General features: G+C 34.1%; 1 protein-coding gene across 1 annotated transcript in view; it reads right to left on the bottom strand.

The window, feature by feature from the left end:
• The window catches only part of SNX2 (sorting nexin 2), a 52,240-nt gene that overhangs the window by 18,721 nt on the left and 14,298 nt on the right, over positions 1 to 19,221 (bottom strand). Inside the window, exons 2-7 of the mRNA XM_019728009.3 lie at positions 12,885 to 13,002; positions 8,676 to 8,839; positions 7,220 to 7,286; positions 6,824 to 6,867; positions 5,323 to 5,464; positions 1,274 to 1,352 (exon numbers count right to left, since the gene is read on the bottom strand). Of these exons, the coding sequence (XP_019583568.3) occupies positions 1,274 to 1,352; positions 5,323 to 5,464; positions 6,824 to 6,867; positions 7,220 to 7,286; positions 8,676 to 8,839; positions 12,885 to 13,002 (614 nt within the window). The remainder of the gene's footprint in view (positions 1 to 1,273; positions 1,353 to 5,322; positions 5,465 to 6,823; positions 6,868 to 7,219; positions 7,287 to 8,675; positions 8,840 to 12,884; positions 13,003 to 19,221) is intronic.

Below are 19,221 nucleotides of genomic sequence, written 5' to 3'. Positions count from 1 at the left end.
TTTTTTCCCTGCAAGTTTGGGCCAAAAATGTGGGTGCGCGTTATACACAGGAGTGCATTATACACCGCAAAATATGGTACCTTTGTACACTGAAGTCAAAATCAATTATACAAAATTAGAGAGAACACAAACCTAATTTTTCACTGTATTTAATAATGTTCTCACCTAGCAATAATTCAAAGGAAAGATTAATGTAGATGAACTATAATTAACCAAATTATCCAACACAATACATGAATGTGAATATAACTTCCTAAGAATCTAAATAATACTGAAGTATTATTTTTATCCAAATATTTTTATCAACTCTTTCCCCCACTCACAATTTGTATTTTCCTTTTATAAGCCTGATAGCTTCTTACTTCTCTTGCTGACTACAGCTAGGACGTAATAATTCTATCACCAACTAACTCACGCCTTTACATTCCTGCTTGTAACAATGATACAAAAATAGGTGTTATTTTGATAGACAAACTATTAGTGAGGATTAATAAAAGCAGAAGCATACAGTATTGTGTTGTTTAAAGAAGAAATTTTCTTTTTTTTTAATTGGGGAATATTGGTAACAGTGGGTGTTTCCAGGACCCATCAACTCCAAATCAAGTCATTATTTTCAATCTATTTGTGGAGGGCGCAGCTCACTGGCCCATGTGGAAACAGAACCACTGACCTTGGTGTTATGAGCACCGGGCTCTAACCAACTGAGCCAACCAGCTGCCCCAAAAAGCAATTTTCTTAACCTAAGTTTAAAGTACTTTTTAATTTTATGTATTTATTTTTTAATTGGGGAATACTGGGGAACAGTGTGGTTTTTCCAGGACCCATCAGCTCCAATTCATGATTGAAGCTGTTGTCCTTCAATCTAACTGTGGAGGGCGCATGTCAGCTCCAAGTCCAGTTGCCGTTTCCAAACTAGTTCCAGGGCGGGTGTGAGTGGGGGTAACCGGCAACCTTGTTAAGAACTTGTGCTCTAACTAACTGAGCCATCCGGCCACCCCTCCAGCAGCTCAGCAGCAGCTTGTTGTCTTCAATCTAGTTGCAGAGGGCGCAGCTCACTGGCCCATGTGGGAACTGAATTGGCAACCCTGTTGCTAAGAGCTTGCACTCTAACCAACTGAGCCATCCGGCGGCCACTAAAGTACTCTTGATAAGAGTCAAGTGGTATTTTGAAAAAAATTAATCACTGCAATATAGTTGTGCCATATAATGGAATTAGACTTACACTGCTGAACTAAAAACATGAGATTAATAAAGCACAGACGTCTAGAATTACCTTTCAAGCGCTGCTCTCCGTTTTTCTACAAATTCAGTGGATGATGAATCTTCTTTACCCACTTTGACCTTGGTCATGCCTTTGAAAACATTGAATGAATCTCATGATGATTGTATATTATTATAATAGTCTTTTACAATCATTTCTGCCTAATTTAAATATATACTTTAAATTTGAACTTGACAAAAATCTCAATTTATAACTAGTATCATACTTTTGAAAAATTAAAACTCATGATATAGGTAGTAACAATTCTACTTGGTAAGTAGAGCAGAGGTTGAGCTGTGTCTGTAGTTTCCTGACCTGTAACTTTTCAATTCCTTCCTAATCTGTTATATATTGCACTCCTAGTAAATTAAAATGTGATTGCATTTCAATAAAATTCAAATTAGTAATTTGAAGCTCAATTAATATTTTCATTTCTTATGAGCAATAATTAAGGTTCTTTACTTTGGGGAGTAGAAAAATAAAAATAAGTGTAATCCATGAATTTGCTAAATATTTTCTGTGGTAGATTTTAAGAACATGTTCTTGTTTAATTATCATAGATGGCTTTTTAATAGTTGAAATAACAAGCTCTTTTATAGATATGTTTAGAATTCTTCAAATTTAAAAAATAAAAATTATGTTAATAATTTCTGTTGGCAATTTCAATTTTAACACTAATATATTAGACTGTAGATTTTTCTCTTTTCCTGTTCTTTTTCCTTTCAAAAATCAATTCTGTAGACATATGCTACAACATGGATGAACCTGGAAAATATTATGTTAAGCGAAAGAAACTTGTCAAAAAGAAATATATATGATTCCCTTTATATGAAATGTTCAGAATAGGCAAATTTATAGAGAAAGAAAGTAAATTTGTGATTGCCTATGACTGGGGGGATGCGGAAATTAGAGAATTATGTCTATGGGATAATAAAATTATAAAATGGATATGGTTTTGTATGCGCAAATACTGAAAGCCATTTAATTATACACTTTAAATGTATGAATTGTATATCATGTTAATTATATCTTAATAAACTCATTAAAAAATGGATTATGTAAAACCACATAATTCTTACTCAGGTTGGTATACCTGGGGAATAAACATGCATCACCTATAAATGTTCTGTTTAACTTAATTCCTCTAAAATACAATAGTTTGAAAAAGAAAACTCAAACACTTAAAAATTACCTACCCTGAATGGATTACAAGATGTGGGATGTTCATTATTTCACATATTCTGTTTCCCTGGAAAAAACCTTACCATGATATAGTTCTTTTTTTTTCTTCAAGAATCTTCTGCTTATGTTATTTCCTAGAAGTAACCATTATGGACCACTGTGGCAAATTAAAAAAACTTTACTCTAACCAGCTACCTCTTAAGACTTTCCAATTTCTTTGTTGCTCTTGTCTGAAAGCTTAGTAAAATACTATGTTTAAGTCAAGTAAGGTTTTATAAAAGTGGTACCAGTTACGTGCTAATAAAAAGACTCCTCTCCCTTCAGTGGCAGTTACAGCTTCCAGCAAAGAAGAGAAGTTACTACTCTTATTCTACCAACCCACTATCAGTGTTTCTTATTTGAAAACCACTGGCTATGTAATTAAAATAGCCTCCCATATCTTAAAATTTTCTTAATAATGTATTAATTTTTACTTTAAAAACCTGATAGACACTATGAAATTTTTAAATGACTGCTTTTCTACTTGATTGGTTACCAGGAAGCACACTTATCAATTTGTTACCCACCTTTAACAACTGTTCAGACTTCATGCACACATTTTGAGGAAACTAACTTGGCTTCATCTTACTATTTGACTATAATTATTTTTCCTGCTAATTTCTTATTTATATATTTAAAAAACTGCATTATATGTAGTTGCCTCAAATCCTTTCTAGAATAAAGTGGTATATAAACAAATAATTTTAAAAACAATTTAATCCTCTTAAATGTGTATTAGACAATTCTACAATCACATAGCATTGATTATTTTCAAAAACTGGTAAAAAATAAAAGCAAATCACAATTGTATTGAAAAACTCATACCAAAATTAGAATAAGAGTGGCTAAGAGTACAATCTCTGGAGTAAGATGCTTGCATTCAGAGCTCAGTTCTGCCTCTTAGTAGCTACATGACAAGGGGCATGTTACATAACCTTGATGAAGCTTTGCTTCCGTAAGTTAACCTAAGTTGTGAGGATTACAGGAGAACGTAGGTAAATTATTTAGCACAGTGCCTTAGCACAGTAAGCACTCAATAAATGTTAATTATTCCTATAATTTAACTGATAGTCTTACAATTTAATGGGTTATCCTGGCAATGTGTATGATTAATATGAACATAACTGTGTCTGTATCCCCTAGTACACTTTGAAGGCTGTCAGAATCAGTATCAGAAAGAATGATCTTAGGATTTAGTTTCTTACTTTATTTTATTATACTGCAGTATTTGTGGAAGGTTGAAGATTACTGAGGCACAATATTAGTTTGAAACAATGAACTTAAGCATGAAAATTTAGCTTTTAAATCTTTACTTTTTTGGTCAATGTTTAAAGACTAAAACTAGCATTATCTAGCCACCAAAATGAGAAATAATTTGCTTTTCCTCTTTTGGTATATAAAATAGTTGCACAACTTAGTCAAAGATAAAAATGATATTAATAATAAGTAATTTATGATAGATGAAACTTAATTCCCTACACAGATAGCACGATACCAAAGATATCATTGCAATAATTCAGAGAAGAGTGAAAGAAGATTACTCACCAGATCAGCAGTGTTAAAGTATGGTGAGATAACTGGAAGGTTTGAGACTTTTATGGGGGCAGGGGGTGGTGCACAAAAGTCTATTTTCATAATAATAAGATATTACTTGTCTTTTTTACTCTCATTCTTTCTTGAGAGTAAAACTCAGTCGAGTTTTATAAAAGGTTATTGATACGTTATACCACAACAGATTGAGTGCAGAAGCAGATGAGAATATAGCTATCTTAATAGCCAGAAATTAATTTACAAAAATGTAGTACAAAAACAAAAAAAACAAGCTACTCTTTTTTTGTTTTACAAAAATTACTTTTCACAAAACTTAAACAGGTAGTGAGCTTACTGTTTTTAAATGAATTAATAAAATATAACTTTAAAATAGTCTCATACAATAAATATCAATAGGGCCCTCAAAACTAAAAGCTCTTTAGGGTTTTCAGTAAGTTTGAAGAATATTAAGAATATCAAGAATATTAAGAATATCAAGAAGCTAAAGAACTGCACAACTAGATTTTTTTAATTAAAAAAAGAAAGAATGTAACAAACCCATTCAAATATATCTGATTTCAAAATCATAAGATACTGATAAAATTGCTCTTCGAACCAAATGTTTGAAAAAGTAAAATAAAAATCAGCAAAATTCATCTTACGTATTTTTCAGAATAATAATCTTATGTATAAAGAAATGTAAATAAAAACCTATGACTGCAAAAATAGGAAAAAAACAATAAAAAATTTTAAGAAATGACAGACAGTTGTCTTTTAATGGTTCTTCTCGTTTAATTTTCTGCACAGTCTTAGCTAAACGTTTATTATTTGTGTAAGTAGAAATGTTTTAAACATTAAATTGAGGTACGAAATAAACTGAGTTTAAATAGCTCCTATCTGAGCAAGGCTAGATCAAATCTTTTTGGATAATGTATAGCTGAGAGCCAAACACCTCTATCCCTTAGAAAACACTATTAATATGCTATTAATATTATATCCCTTTGAGTGTTTCTCAGTAATATGGTACTCTAATGACCCTAAAAGGCTACTAGGGCTTTCAACTTGGCAAATTCTGACCCAATATTTAACATCGTTGTATTACATGAAGCAAAATCCTCAGGTGTTAGAAAATAAAACTATTAGCTTATAGAGTCTTCTGTTGATGAATGATTGTCATAAATGGAATATTCAAATTCAGCCTCTCTAGACATTATATGATAGTGAATGATCATGGAATCCACAAATCTATATAGTTAAAATTGAACAACGAACAGTAACGAAAGTTAATTAAGTTTTTGATTCATACTTACCTACTATACTCTTTTCTGGAGCTGGTGGCACAATATAACCGACATGTAAATATTTGCTTGCTAACTTGCTGTGCAAACCGAGAAAGTCACTAAATCTTCTTTTAACTGAAAATTCACTCTTACTGAACATGGAAAGAGAAGTCTACAAGTGAAGAAGAGGTACTTCAAATTTTGAATACTAAGCAATTATTCAGAAGTTAATGTTATACATAATTGTGAACATACATCTATATATATACACACACACACTGGTCTATTTTATAAAAGAATGCAGAATAGCTAACTAACGTGGTATACCGATCTCTAACAAATGAAAGAAAACCTAAATCACAGTAATTTTTAAAGAAACTTAGGAGGACAAAAAAATGTTTGCTTTACCCTATCCTTGACTCATCTCATTGACTCTGTATTTACGCTAATGATGCTTAAATCTTTACCTCTGGCCCAGATCTCCTCTGAGCTTCAGTCCAACATATCAAAATGCCCAAGAGACACCTCCACTTAAATCTCACTGCCACCTCAAATTCACCATCTTTTCCCCTGCTGCATCGTAAGTTCCATAAGAGAAAGGCACTGTGTGTGTTGTTTACTATCAGGTGTTAGTGCTTTGGAAACAGCATGACCCAGTGTTTAATAAATATCTGTTCAATGAATTAACAAATCTCACCCTGGCCATACAGCATTCCTCCACTTGTGTTGCCTTTTCTCCAGGATCATTCCAAGTACCACAAAGTTCCTCTACTTAGTAACTTAGGCAATCCCTCCTTTCTCACCTCTTATGTCTAAGGCCCATCGATTCTACCTCCTACCTAACTCAAGAAGCCATTTATTTTGTTCATCCCCAGAACCAGTGCCTTAATATAAAGCATTACTTCTCACTGCAGGGTTGCTGCAGACTCTCTCTCTCCCTTTTAAGATCTGAAGGCCTCCAATCCGTTTAAGAATCGCAATAGCTTCTTAACTAGAAAGCCCGACCTCCACTTTGACTCTCCTGATTTATACTGAGTCAGAAAGATTTTTCTAAAACAAAAATCTAATTGTGCCACACTCTTGTTTGAACCTCTTCAATGATTCTCCATTATCCCCAGGAGACAGTTCAAACTCCTTAATGTGGCTGTTCATAACATAGGGAGGCACAGTGCCAAAGAATTAAATCAAATGCCACTTCTTACAGATCCTGGAAAGCAAACTGCTTTCTTCACTTCCGGCTTTTACACAGGCAAATCCCTTTACCTAGAAAACCATTCTTCTTTCTTCCGCACCACCTCCCCCAATCACTCCTCCTAATTTTGTCTAGATTAGCTCCCTTCCTGCATACTCTCACAGAAGATGCTACTCTACCTACCAACCCACTCACAACTCATTGTAACAATTTACTTGCAGTCTCTACTGGATGGTCATCTTGGCAAAGACAGGGATCACTTACATCTGCATCATCCCTGTATCCTCAGACCACACTTAGTGTGGGCTCAATATTTTTTTAAAGGAACAAAAGGCTCACCTTTGTTGTTACTCTATATGCCATGTAAGCATTCATACCATCACCTATAAGAAAAAAATCAAACAATACTATTAAAAATCATAAGCTTAACTCCACTCACACACAAAAAGTTAATGATGTGAGGTTAAGTGTTGATTAACTTGATTGTGGTAATCATCTCATAATGTGTGCATATATTAAATCATCACATTGTACATCCTAAATATATACAATTTTATTTGTCGATTATATCTCAATAAAGCTAGAAAAAAATAAGAAAAAAGCCCCCACAAGCTTAAAAATGAAAGTACCATTTTAATACTGTAACAATGCATTTAGTAAAGGAAAACAACACATTAACAACAAAGTTAATTATGAAAAAGAAGCAAGCACAAAATATAATAAATGTCGACTCACCAACTTTCTCTGGATCTGATACACCAATTTCTATATCAAAAACATCTCCATTTGCTTCTTCTTCAATCTAGAAAAGATATGTTTTTGGTGTTAAAGATTCCAATTTATGTCATTGTCATAACACTAATAACTATAATTTTTACCATCTATCTTTCATTAGGGTCACCGTCAAATCAATCAACTAAAAACGCCATTCTGCACTCCATTTCAGAAAACAATAAAAGCTTTCATGTTTCCTAACTATGCACACACACACACACACACACACACACACAGCAGGAAAAAGATCGTTTGGAGAAGTAATACAAAATCTTGTGTGCTTACAACTCAGATGTAGAAAAAATGTTCCAGTCTTCTGTAGAAATGCTGGACTTTTTTTTTTGGTTCTAATATCAAATCTTCAGACTCAAATTATTAAAACAATTAGCTCCTTAATCATTTGTTATAGCATTTTTCAATGTTGTAGCTATACTCTTTAATAACCAGAACGTAGCCATTACTTCTGCCAGTAGATTCCTACATACCTGCACAAATTATTATACTAATAAGCAACTTCAGAATCATGACTTCTCTGATTACCTAGTAAACACGTGTTCTTGAAGCCAATGAAAGCATTATAAAGCTTACTGAAAAAAAGCAGTTAAGTACGACAAATTATAATCCTATGAGACTATAAAGAAGCACTTTTTAATGCCATTTTTGAGAACCAATCCTAAAAGCAGCTCAGCAGGAAAGTTTTGTTATTCTCAAGAAGCACAGAAATTGTTAAATACTGCTAATTTTTAAAAGCTATATTAACAATCTAAGACTATCTAAAAGAAAAGTGAGTTTTCTTCTTAACCACAATCTTTTTATTTCAAGGTTGCCCTCTTGTATAGATTTTTTAAAAAGTAAGCCTTACTTGAAATATAACATACATGAAGTATATAGGTCCTAAGTTTACAGCTCGATAATTTTCACAAAGTGAATATATTTTTGCAACCAGAACCTAGGTCAAGAAACAAACACCACCATTAAACCTCAGAAGGCCCTCTTACGCTTTCTCTCCAGTCAGGTCCCATCCTCCACTCTGCCAACATAACCACTAACATTTATTACATGCTTTCATCAAATAAAATTACTCAAAATATCACTTTGTTGTGATTAAATATTCAAAGTACTTCCATACATTATTTTATTTGACCAACTGAGGACCCTGAGAACACACATCATCATAAGATCACAAATGACAAACTCTTTGACTTAAGGAAAGTGATTTGCCCAAGTCACCGGTTTAAAAAGTGATGGAGATAAAATTAGAAGTCAAATCTCCTGGCTTCTTCAGGCCAATGTGCTTTTTCCAAAATGTCTAAAAGGCTTTGATTAGAAATGACTAACAGGAGAGTAATGTTGGGTGGGTGGGAACAAAAAACGTATTATTTGCATATTAATTTAGAATACAAATATTTTTCCATACCTCCTCCCTAGATCTATCAAAGATCACAGGAGCAGACATACTCTTTGATTCAATTCTGGGAGCAATGAGTGTAGTGGGGGTCACAGGTGTGACTGCAGGAGAAGGCTCTGAGGAGAGGATAGGTTCCCTTTCTGGACTGTCCAGAGAAACTTCTTCTGTGGCTTCTAGATACAAATTAAACAAGTTAGTTAAGGACAGTGGGAACAAACCCCCAATAGTCTATATATGAATTATGAAAAATATTTCATACTACCCACAAGTAAATATCAAAATATTACTTTAAAATAGTTATAATTTTATAAATCCTTCCTTAGTTGTTTATCAAAACTTTAAAACCAACAGTGACTTTGTTGATTTTCAGAAGAATTCCTGTAAATCAGCTTTATTATCTATACTAGTGGTAGGGATAAAGCTAGTAGGAAAGCAATAATGTGGATAATTCCACATTCATTTGTGTTTGGATTTGTAATATATCTTGTACTTGCGGTAACTTACCTTCCAAAATCTTTTATTCAAACTAACATTATGATTATTGTATACATATGAACACAAATTTTATAACAGAAGGCTGCCCAGAAATATCCCAACTGGGATTAAAGATTTGTTACGGAAAATTCATGAAGTTAGTAATCTAAAGCAATTTACTGCTAAAGATTACTGGATATTAGTTGAATACACAGATATGACACAAAGCAAATTAAATGTTTAGGTTTTAATTTTAAATGCTCATTCACTTGGAAAACCTAAAATTAAATATATTTAAAACCAAATCAAATCAATAAATTGAGTGTCTACAAGTTATGTAAGATTGTGCTAAATGCAATGTAGAAACACAAAGAAATGTAAAATATCATACCTGCCCTCAGGAAGTTTATAATCTAGTTGGGAAACAAGACATAAGCATGTGGAATGTTAAATAATAATAAAAGACAAATAATAGCAAAGAGAATAGTAAAAAGAATGTTAGAAGACATTTAATTGCTGTATGAACTACAGAACAAATACTACAATTTGAGTTGAGATGGGAGACAAAATCAGGAATAGTTCACAAAACTGATCAGAGAAGATTTGGATGGGTAGAAAAACAATGAGGGAAGAATTTCATGGAAGTAAAATAATCACACAAGCAAACAGCAAAACCAGAAAAACGAAAATGACTATCAGTGGCCATAATGAAACCACAGCTCTGCTGGTTTATAGAACTGATATCAGGATAAGGCAGTAGGACTGGAAGGCACAGAGGATCAGACCGCTGGTTTCTAGCCTGAGGTTCTCAGATTCTTAGAGGTTTGGGAAGGCAATAATGGTAGTCAGTGAGCCGTTTTAATTTTAACACCTCAAAAAGCATAGCAATAATAACATGTTAAATAGAAACATCTTAACATTTATTTATCAATCTACTATCACTGGTTATCTCTTATTGATGAGATCCTTACTTGGCACAGCTCTTTATTTTTTACATGAAAAATAAAAATAATAATAACCAAAATCTTTCCAACTATGGTAACCAGAGGTAGGAAAATAGTCTAGAGACATTGAACAGACTAATAGATGACCCTAAGATAGCAAATTAAAATTTTACACGCAACTTCAGACAGTTAACACGTTGCGTACAGCGGGGTTTAAATCCCTCATACCCCTGTTCTGGCAGGTTTTTAAAAGAAACTACTTTAAAATGCACTCTTCTCTTTAAAGTGTAAATGCTTCTATGTCATTTATTATTTTTCTATAAATAATAGATTCTACAAATAAATTATTCTATAAATTATTCTATAAATAATTATTCTACAAATAATTCAATAAAATATGCAAAGTAAAAAGAGTCAACAGTAAAAACGAGAATTCTCGTTATCGTCCTTAACGCATGGCTCAGAAAAAACAAAGATTCTCGTGATCTGTACGCAACGTGTTAAGATTGCTAGTATTTACTCTTGTTTATAAATTAAAATGTATTGGGGTGACAGTATTGATTTTTTTAAATAAATGAAACCAATGAGAAATAAATATAAGAAAGCAGTATATCAAAGTTAGGAGGTGTAAGATCATTAACCTACAAACAAGCCAAACAACAAGCAGCAAACAAAACAAAACAGCTCACAGTGGCCCATGTGGGGATCAAACTGGCAACGTTGGTGCTACCAGCCACATTCTAACCAACTAAGCTAACTGGCCACCGCACATTGTAACTTTATTGCGATATCAGTATAAGGTTATTTTAACGTTTCAATCATTTTACTTCACTTGATAAACCAGGTTTTGTGTTCTTTGTACAGACTCAAAGACTCTTTTGTAGGAGGCCTCAAAATAAGAAAAGCTAAATATGATCTAAGTAACTAATACAGAGGGGGAAATGAAAAGAAATGCATAGAAACTTAGGTTCAGCACACTAATGCAGTCTGCCTTAAGTTCTTCTCATGACTTTTTTTAGCAAAAGTAAACTAACATACTATAAGTTCACAAAGTTTACTGTAAACCAGACCTAAAGGTTCCAGAAGATGCCCCATAGGTACTAAGTATAATGACAAACTTTTCCTTTGAAGAGATACTTTGAGGACAAGCACAAATTGATTATGATAATGCCAGCTAAGGAACATTTCACTCATATAATTGACACCAGAGAATTTTTAAACAAAGGAATACTCACTAAACTTATAGTTGGTATTATATGCTGAAAAGCTAAGTGAAATAAGCTAAGTATGCTGGCAGAAACACGTCCCAAAAGGCTAGTACAATTTCAATATTGGCAATTTGCTCACCCTCACTTATTGCTCTAGAACCGTAACCTAAAATGTATTCAGTGGAGTCTGGTGCAGGATGTAACAAACGGTGGAGAGGGCTCCGTAATAAACATATTTGGTGAACACTCTCTAAGCTAATAATAGTAACGTCACACTTGAACTTTTTCTGGTACCACTTCTGACATACTGGTACTTGAAATGCTACCCTAAACACATCAGCACACATACCGATACAATCTAATCCCTTTTGGTTTTAAAATCAAAGCAGCTAGATCACTAGAGCAATAACTATATTCTCGAGCATTTGAGATTGTGCATCCTGGCGCCTAATCAGCCTGACTCAAACTCTTACAAAAATTCAAAAAAAAAAAAAAAAAAAAAAAATCTATATTCTCCCCTTTGATATAGTAGAAATAAAGTACATGTCCTTATTACTGAACAATAGTTTTCACCATCCTGGTAACAATGCTACTCTCTATTATGATTTCCTAGAACCATACTCCTCCATAGGAGGAACAATATACCTGCTTAAAGGAATTATAAATAAAATGCAAGTGTAATATTAATTCATTCAGGTTTAGAATAACTAATGATGTTGTTATGAAATGCAGCTGAGTTTAAGATAAAAGATAAAGCATAAAAAAGTGTTTGTAAATAACAAAGGAAACATACGACTATGTTGAATGTTTTGTCCCTGTTTCTCTCTTTTCTTTTAAAACAAACACTGACATTGACCATATTTGAATCACAATATTTAGTACAGACTGCTAGGCAGACTGAAACATGAAAAAGATTTTTCTCATCATCTAAGTGTACAAATATCACTGTTTAGTCCTCACTTGGCAAACTGCATACTGTAAAAAAATCCAAAATCCTCTCCGCTTACACACATACACACACACAGAATTCTGTTAAGTTTCAGCATAGTTCATCTATATAGAATTTTGTGACTTCAAGATGAAAGAGTCTTTAATAAAATGAATTCCTCAAGCATCATTTACTCACCTAAAAGTAAATCAAAATGAAACAGGTAGTAAATACTGAAGTATTAAAATAAACAGATTTCAACTAAAAATAGACTGTAAATTTAGTGATTTTTAAATCCAGGGTTTAATTTTGCTTTGTGACAACTTGTAATTAATAAAGAGTACAATCACTGCTATTTCTCAAAATTTGAATGCCACAACCATTATTAGTCTCTTAAGTCTAAGTGCTGATCAAACAATCAAATTATGTGATTTATTTTCAAATGCTTAAAACCAGAAAAGATCACATTTTTGCTTCTCTCAACAGCCCATTATTTTTCACAAAGTTATCTAATTGGAAATTTCTTACCCTTCTAAGTTGTTAACAAGAAGAGCTACCACTAACACGTTACACAAAATTTCAGTTTTGCTTTACAGAATAATTTGTAACAGGATATATACTACAACTGGCCATAATTATAAAAAATAAAGATAGTTACAATTACCTGCAAAAAGATCTTCTCTGTCGTCATCTAACACAACTTCTGCAGGTTTTGGACCATTGGAGTTTGTACTAACATCTTCAGTTAGAAGACTAGTTGGTTCTGGAGATGATGGACTTGACTGTTAAAAAAAACCCAAACAAACAGTAATAAATGGATTGGCACATTTATCTATTCTAATCACGTCTCTATACATTACAGAAACAGAACATTCTCTTGCTATGCAGGGAAGAAAGAACAAGAACAGTTATTTATAATTCTTCCTCTGAGGGTAAGAATGAACCAAAAACACACTTTTACTCATCTCCCTTAACAAAAAGTCACTTAAGAGTGAAATAAGAAAACCTTTCCTAATCACCCCTTTTGAGATACTAATTTGTCACATTGTGTTATGATTGACAAAAACAAAATTTAATGCTTTAATCATATATAAGATTATTCTACAATCAAAACCAAAATATATTGCACGTGTAAGAAGTTCAAAGTACTGCTTTACCACAGGAGGAAGGTTTAATACTAGTTGAATTAAGACTACGATTATTCTAAAATTTCTAGTTTCAAACTAAAAATATGCCCTCTCCTCATTTACATTTTAACTAAGCTGTGGGACTATTTTTGTACTTCTTAACCTTAAAGTAAAATGACCAACATAATGAAATCTAGACTGTAAAGCTTTTAGCTTTATTATAGTTTTCTTATAATAGTTAAAACCAATACTTTTCTTAAAAAAAAAAAAACATAAAAAGGAAATTGTATATGTCAAAAGTGCACAGCTAGATATTTTCACAAACCCAACATCCCTGTGTAACAAGCACCTAGATCAAGAAAGAGAACATTATGAACCCCAGAAGCTTCCATTCTTTACCCTTTCCCCACCTGGCTTCTGCCAGCATCGATTCGTTTTTCCTGTTGTTCTCTTCATAAAAAGGACTCATACAGAAGACAGTTTGGCAGTTTCTTTTTTTTCTTTTTAACATTACTTTATTGGGGAACAGTGTGTATTTCCAGGATTTTTTCCAAGTCAAGTTGTTGTCCTTTCAATCGTAGTTGTGGAGGGCGCAGTTCAGCTCTAGGTCCAGCTGCCATTGTTAGTTGCAGGGGGCGCAGCCCACCATCCCTTGTGGGAGTCGAACCGGCAACCTTGTGGTTGAGAGCCCACTGGCCCATGTGGGAATCAAACCAGCAGCCTTCGGCGTTAGGAGCACGGAGCTCCAACCGCCTGAGCCACTGGGCCGTCCCAGTTTGGCGGTTTCTTACCAAACTAAACACACTCTTATCAGACAGTGCAGCAATCACACTCTTTAGTATTTATGCAAAGGAGTTGAAACTTGCATCTATACAAAAACCTGCACACAATGCTCATAGCAGCTTTATTCATAATTGCCAAAACTTGGAAGCAGCCAAGATGTCCTCCAGTAGGTGACTGGATAAACTGTGGTACATCCAGACAATGGAATATTATTCAGCACTAAAAGGAAATGAGTTATCTAGCCATGAAAAGGCAGAGAGGAAACTTAAATGTATTGAAAAAAGTCAGCCAGAAAAGGCTACACATAGTGTGATTCCAACTATATGACATTCTGGAAAAGACAAAGACACTGGGTTCGGGGAGAAAAGGATAAACAGAATACAGAGGACTTTTAGAGCAGTGAAACTACTCTGTATCATACATTACTGGTGGGTACATGTCAATACATTTGTCCAATCCCACAGAATGTACAACACCAAGAGTGAACCCTAATGTAAACTGTGGACTTTGGGTGATAATGATGTGTCACTGTAGTTTCATCAATTGTAACAAACGCACGCCTCTGGTGAGGGATGCTGATGAGGGATAATTCGTGTGTGTTTGTGGGCAGGATATGGGAAATCTCTGTACCTTCCACTCAGGTTCTTAAGGCAAATTTCTGGTCACAAAAGCTTCACCAAACTTCTAAATAAAGACTCAAAACACTTCTAATATTAAACACTGAAATAAATGTAAACTATACACATACATTTAAGAAAGATTAATAAAAACATTTAAGATAATGATTTTCCGACCCACTTATTCCAGTACAGGATTATGGGTGGCCTAAGCCTGCCCCAGGAGCTCAGGGATCAAGGCCGGCACAGACTCTGGGACCAATCCTTGAGGCGCCCTTCCATCACAAGGCGAACTCGCACACTCACTGTCACACTCACTCATTCACTCAGCCTGGGACAACTTAGACATGCAATTAACCTAACATGTACCTCTTTGGGATGTGGGAGAAAACCCAGGCAGACATGGGGAGAACATGGAAACTCCATACACGGTGGCCCCAGCTGGGAATTGCCTTTTTCCCCTTCTCATTAACATCATAACAAAATGATGTTGAATGAAACATTATCTGAGGACCTGCTATACCTTTTCCCTCTTAAATTCTTTGAAATAAATATGACTGTTCAAAGTAAAAATTGTAACAGTACATAGCTATAATTCATAGACTACTTACAATCTATAACGTCTTATCATAATTGAACATTCATAGTATGTTAATATCTTAGTCACAGTTCCCTGACACTAGAATCAGAGGGAAAAAAACTAACGTGTTTCTATGAGAAGAAGGATCCTTTTGTCTCATAGTTCAGAGCCCAAGAGTGAAGGGCAGGATGGGGATGGTGCGGATGGGGGCTCCTCTAGCAGTGGCTGTGGAGCAGCACTCAGCCCACAGTGGGGAGGCTATGAGGCACACACACCCTTCGGGTGCCCGTCCCCCAGCAGCCTGGAGTGAGTGCCCTGCCTGACTGCTCAGAGCAGCCATGGAGCAGTCACTCACTGCAGGCTGACAGGACTCTGCCCCTGCCTCGCTCTGCCCCTTTCAGTTCACTGGTGACTACAAGAAGAGCTGTTCTCCACTGGGTAGAAAGCAGTATGGAGAAGTGGCCACTGAACGAGGAAGTGATGGTAGAAGGGAACACCGCTGGCTTCCCTGCCTGGAGCACAGGCTCCAGATGACCAGGACTATATAGTTGTCCAAGATAAAATGCAATTGTGGAGACAGCAGTATTTTTAATAAATGTATATTCTCTCTCTTTTTTTTTTACTTTAAAGTTTACTCAGACGACAACTGTCAGTAAAGTTACATCGATTTCAGCTGTATAATTCTGTAATCCATTATCTCATGTATATTCTTTTCTTACCCTACATCATCACCTAGTAGTGTGTTAGAGATTATTTATTAGGTTGGTGCAAAAGTAATTGCTGTTTTCGCAATTATTTTTAACCTTTTAAACCACAATTACTTTCGCACCAGCCTAATATATAAAAAGTTCCAAGGCTGTTGCTAATATCTCTCTTCAATTAAATAGTAGTGCTCTAGATTCCAACCAAGATTAAAGAAGCCCTCTATAGCCTCTCTCTCGCACTGATTAACACTGAAGTTCCAGACAAAACATAAAATACAATGATCTAAAAAGTAAATAATAGCAAGCAGATTAGGGATTAAGCCAAAAATGTGAAAAATTATCCATACAAGGGTGAATTTTACGATTTTTTTTCTTTTCTCTCCTCGCTTTTTCTGAGGATGGTGCCAATTGCAGAACTGCACTAGTTGTGTGCAGCAATGTCGCCAAGAAAACCTATCTTTCTGGACATAACACCAGGGCCTCTACAACCTACAGAGTGTAAATGGAACATTCTTTTTGCTCTTCCCCACTATTTTCTTCCCTGGCCCTGTTCTAAGTCCAGACCTATTTGCTAACTGCATGATCACAGCAGTGACGAGAGCACTAGCATTTAAAACCACAAGAGAAAATATATAAAGCAATTACTGACGGACATAAAGGGAGAAATCCACAGTTATACAATAGTAGGGTATTTTAATACCATATTCACATCAATGGATAGGTCATCCAGACAGAAAATTAATAAGGAAATAATGACCTTAAAAGTCACATTAGACAAGATCGACTTAATAGACATTTAAAGAACAGTTCATCCAAAAATTGTAGACTACACATTTTTTTTCAAGTGCATATGGAACAAAACAAGCTTTAATAAATTCAAGAAGGCTGAAATCATCAAGCATCTTTTCTGATCCCAATGGCATGAAACTACAAATCAACTACAGGAAGAAAACCAGAAAAACAACAAACGTGGGAACTAAACAACATGCTACTAATAAATAAGCAATGGATCAAAGGGGAAACCAAACAAGAAACCAAAAACTATCTTGAAACAAATGAAAATGAAAACACAGCTTTTCAAAATTTATGGGATGCAGCAAAAGCAGTTCTAAAAGGTAAATTCATAGTTATACAAGCCTACTTCAAAAAACAAGAAATATCCAAACTAAACAACCTAATGCTATACCTAAGGAACTAGAAAAAGAACAAACAAAACCCAAAGTAAACAGAAGGAAAGAAATAGTTACGCTCAGAGGCGAAATAAATGAAATATAAATTTAGAAAATAAGAAAGATCAAAACTAAGAACTGGTTCTTTGAAAAGATAAATAAACAAGACTTTAGCCAAACTCATCAAGAAAGTGTCCAAATAAAATCATAAATGAAAGAAGAAAATTTACAACCAACACCACAGAAATACAAAGAATTAAAGAACACTATGAACAATTATATGTCAACAAATTTGACAATTTAAAAGAAACGGATACATTTCTAGAAGTATGTAAGTTTCCAACACAAAATAAACCAGGATGAAATACAAAATGTAAACAGACCAATTACGAGCAATAACAGTGGAGCAGTAACCAAAAAACTCCCAGCAAATCGCAAATGAAAGTCAAGAACCAGATGGTTTCACAGGTGAATTCTACCAAACATTCAAAGAATACATATCTATTCATCTTAAACTATTTCAAAAATTGCAGAGGAAGGAAAATTGTTTCCAAAAAGTTATTCCATGAAGCTAGCATAACCCTGATACCAAAACCAGATAAAACATCACACAAAAAGAAAATTACAGGACAATATCCCTGATGAACATAGATGCAAAAATTCTCAACAAAATATTAGCAAACTGGATTCAACAACACATTAAAAGGAGTATACACTATGACGAAGTGGGATTCATCTCAGAGATCCAAGAAAGGTCCAACATCTGTAAATCAATTAATGCAATACATCACATAATAAAGAAAAAAAAGGGTGTGATCATCTCAATAGATGCACAAAAAGCATTTGACAAAATTTTGCATCTTTTTATGATAAAAACTCTCAACAAAATGAGTATAGAAGGAACATACCTCAACATAATGTCCATATATGACAAACCCACAACTAATAAAAGAACATACTCAATGGTGAAAAGCTGAAAGCATTTCCTCTAAGATCAGGAACAAGACAAGGGTGCTCAGTATTACCACTTCTATTCAACACAGTATTGGATATCAGACACCACAAAGAAATAAAAGGCATCCAAATTGGAAAAACGTGAAACTCTCATTATTTGCAGATGACATGATACCATATATAGAAAACCTTAGTCTCCAACAAAAAACTATTAGAATAAATGACTTCCGTGAAGTTTCAGGATACAGAATCAAAATATAGAAACTGTAGTGCTTCTATACATTAATAATGATCAGAAGAAATTAAGAAAACAATTCCATTCACAATTGCATCAAAGAGTATAAATGCCTAGGAATAAATTTCACCAGAGGTGAAAGACCTGTACTCTGGAAACTGTTAAGACATTGAAGATGGAAACTGAACAAGATACAAATTAATGGAAGATATACCTTGCTCATGGATTGGAAGGATTAATATTGTTAAAATGCCCTTCATTCCTAAAGCAATATACAGATTCAATACAATCCTATTAAAACACCAAGGACATTCTTCCCAGAATTAAAAATAACCCTAAAATTTATATGGAACCACAAAAGACCCCAAACAGCCAAAGAAATCTTGAGAAAGAACAAAGTAGGAGGTGTCACGCTCCTTGACATCAAACTATACTACAAAGCTACAATATTCAAAATACACTACAATAGTACAGTATGGTACTGGCATAAAAACAGATATATAGATCAACGGAATAGAATAGAGACCCAGAAATAAATCCTCGTTTATATGGTCAATTAATCTACAACAAAGGAGGCAAGGATACACAAAGGGGTAAAGATAGTCTCTTCAATAAGTGATGCTGGAAAAACTAGACACGTATATGCAAATAACAAAAAAATGGAACTAGACTACTTCTTGTAAATAAACAAAAATAAACTCAAAATGGATTAAAGACTTAAATATTAGACCTGAAACCATAAAACTCCTAGAAGAAAAGAAAGGCAGTAACCTGTCTGACATCGCTCTTAGTAGTATCTTTTTGGAGATATCTCCTTGAGCAAGGGAAACAA

This window comes from Rhinolophus sinicus, chromosome 3, assembly GCF_057876585.1.
Source record: "Rhinolophus sinicus isolate RSI-liver-muscle chromosome 3, RSI-T2T, whole genome shotgun sequence".
Taxonomy (NCBI): Eukaryota; Metazoa; Chordata; class Mammalia; order Chiroptera; family Rhinolophidae; genus Rhinolophus; species Rhinolophus sinicus.
Note: the sequence above shows the minus strand (reverse complement) of the source record. Positions and strands in the feature narration are given on the sequence as shown.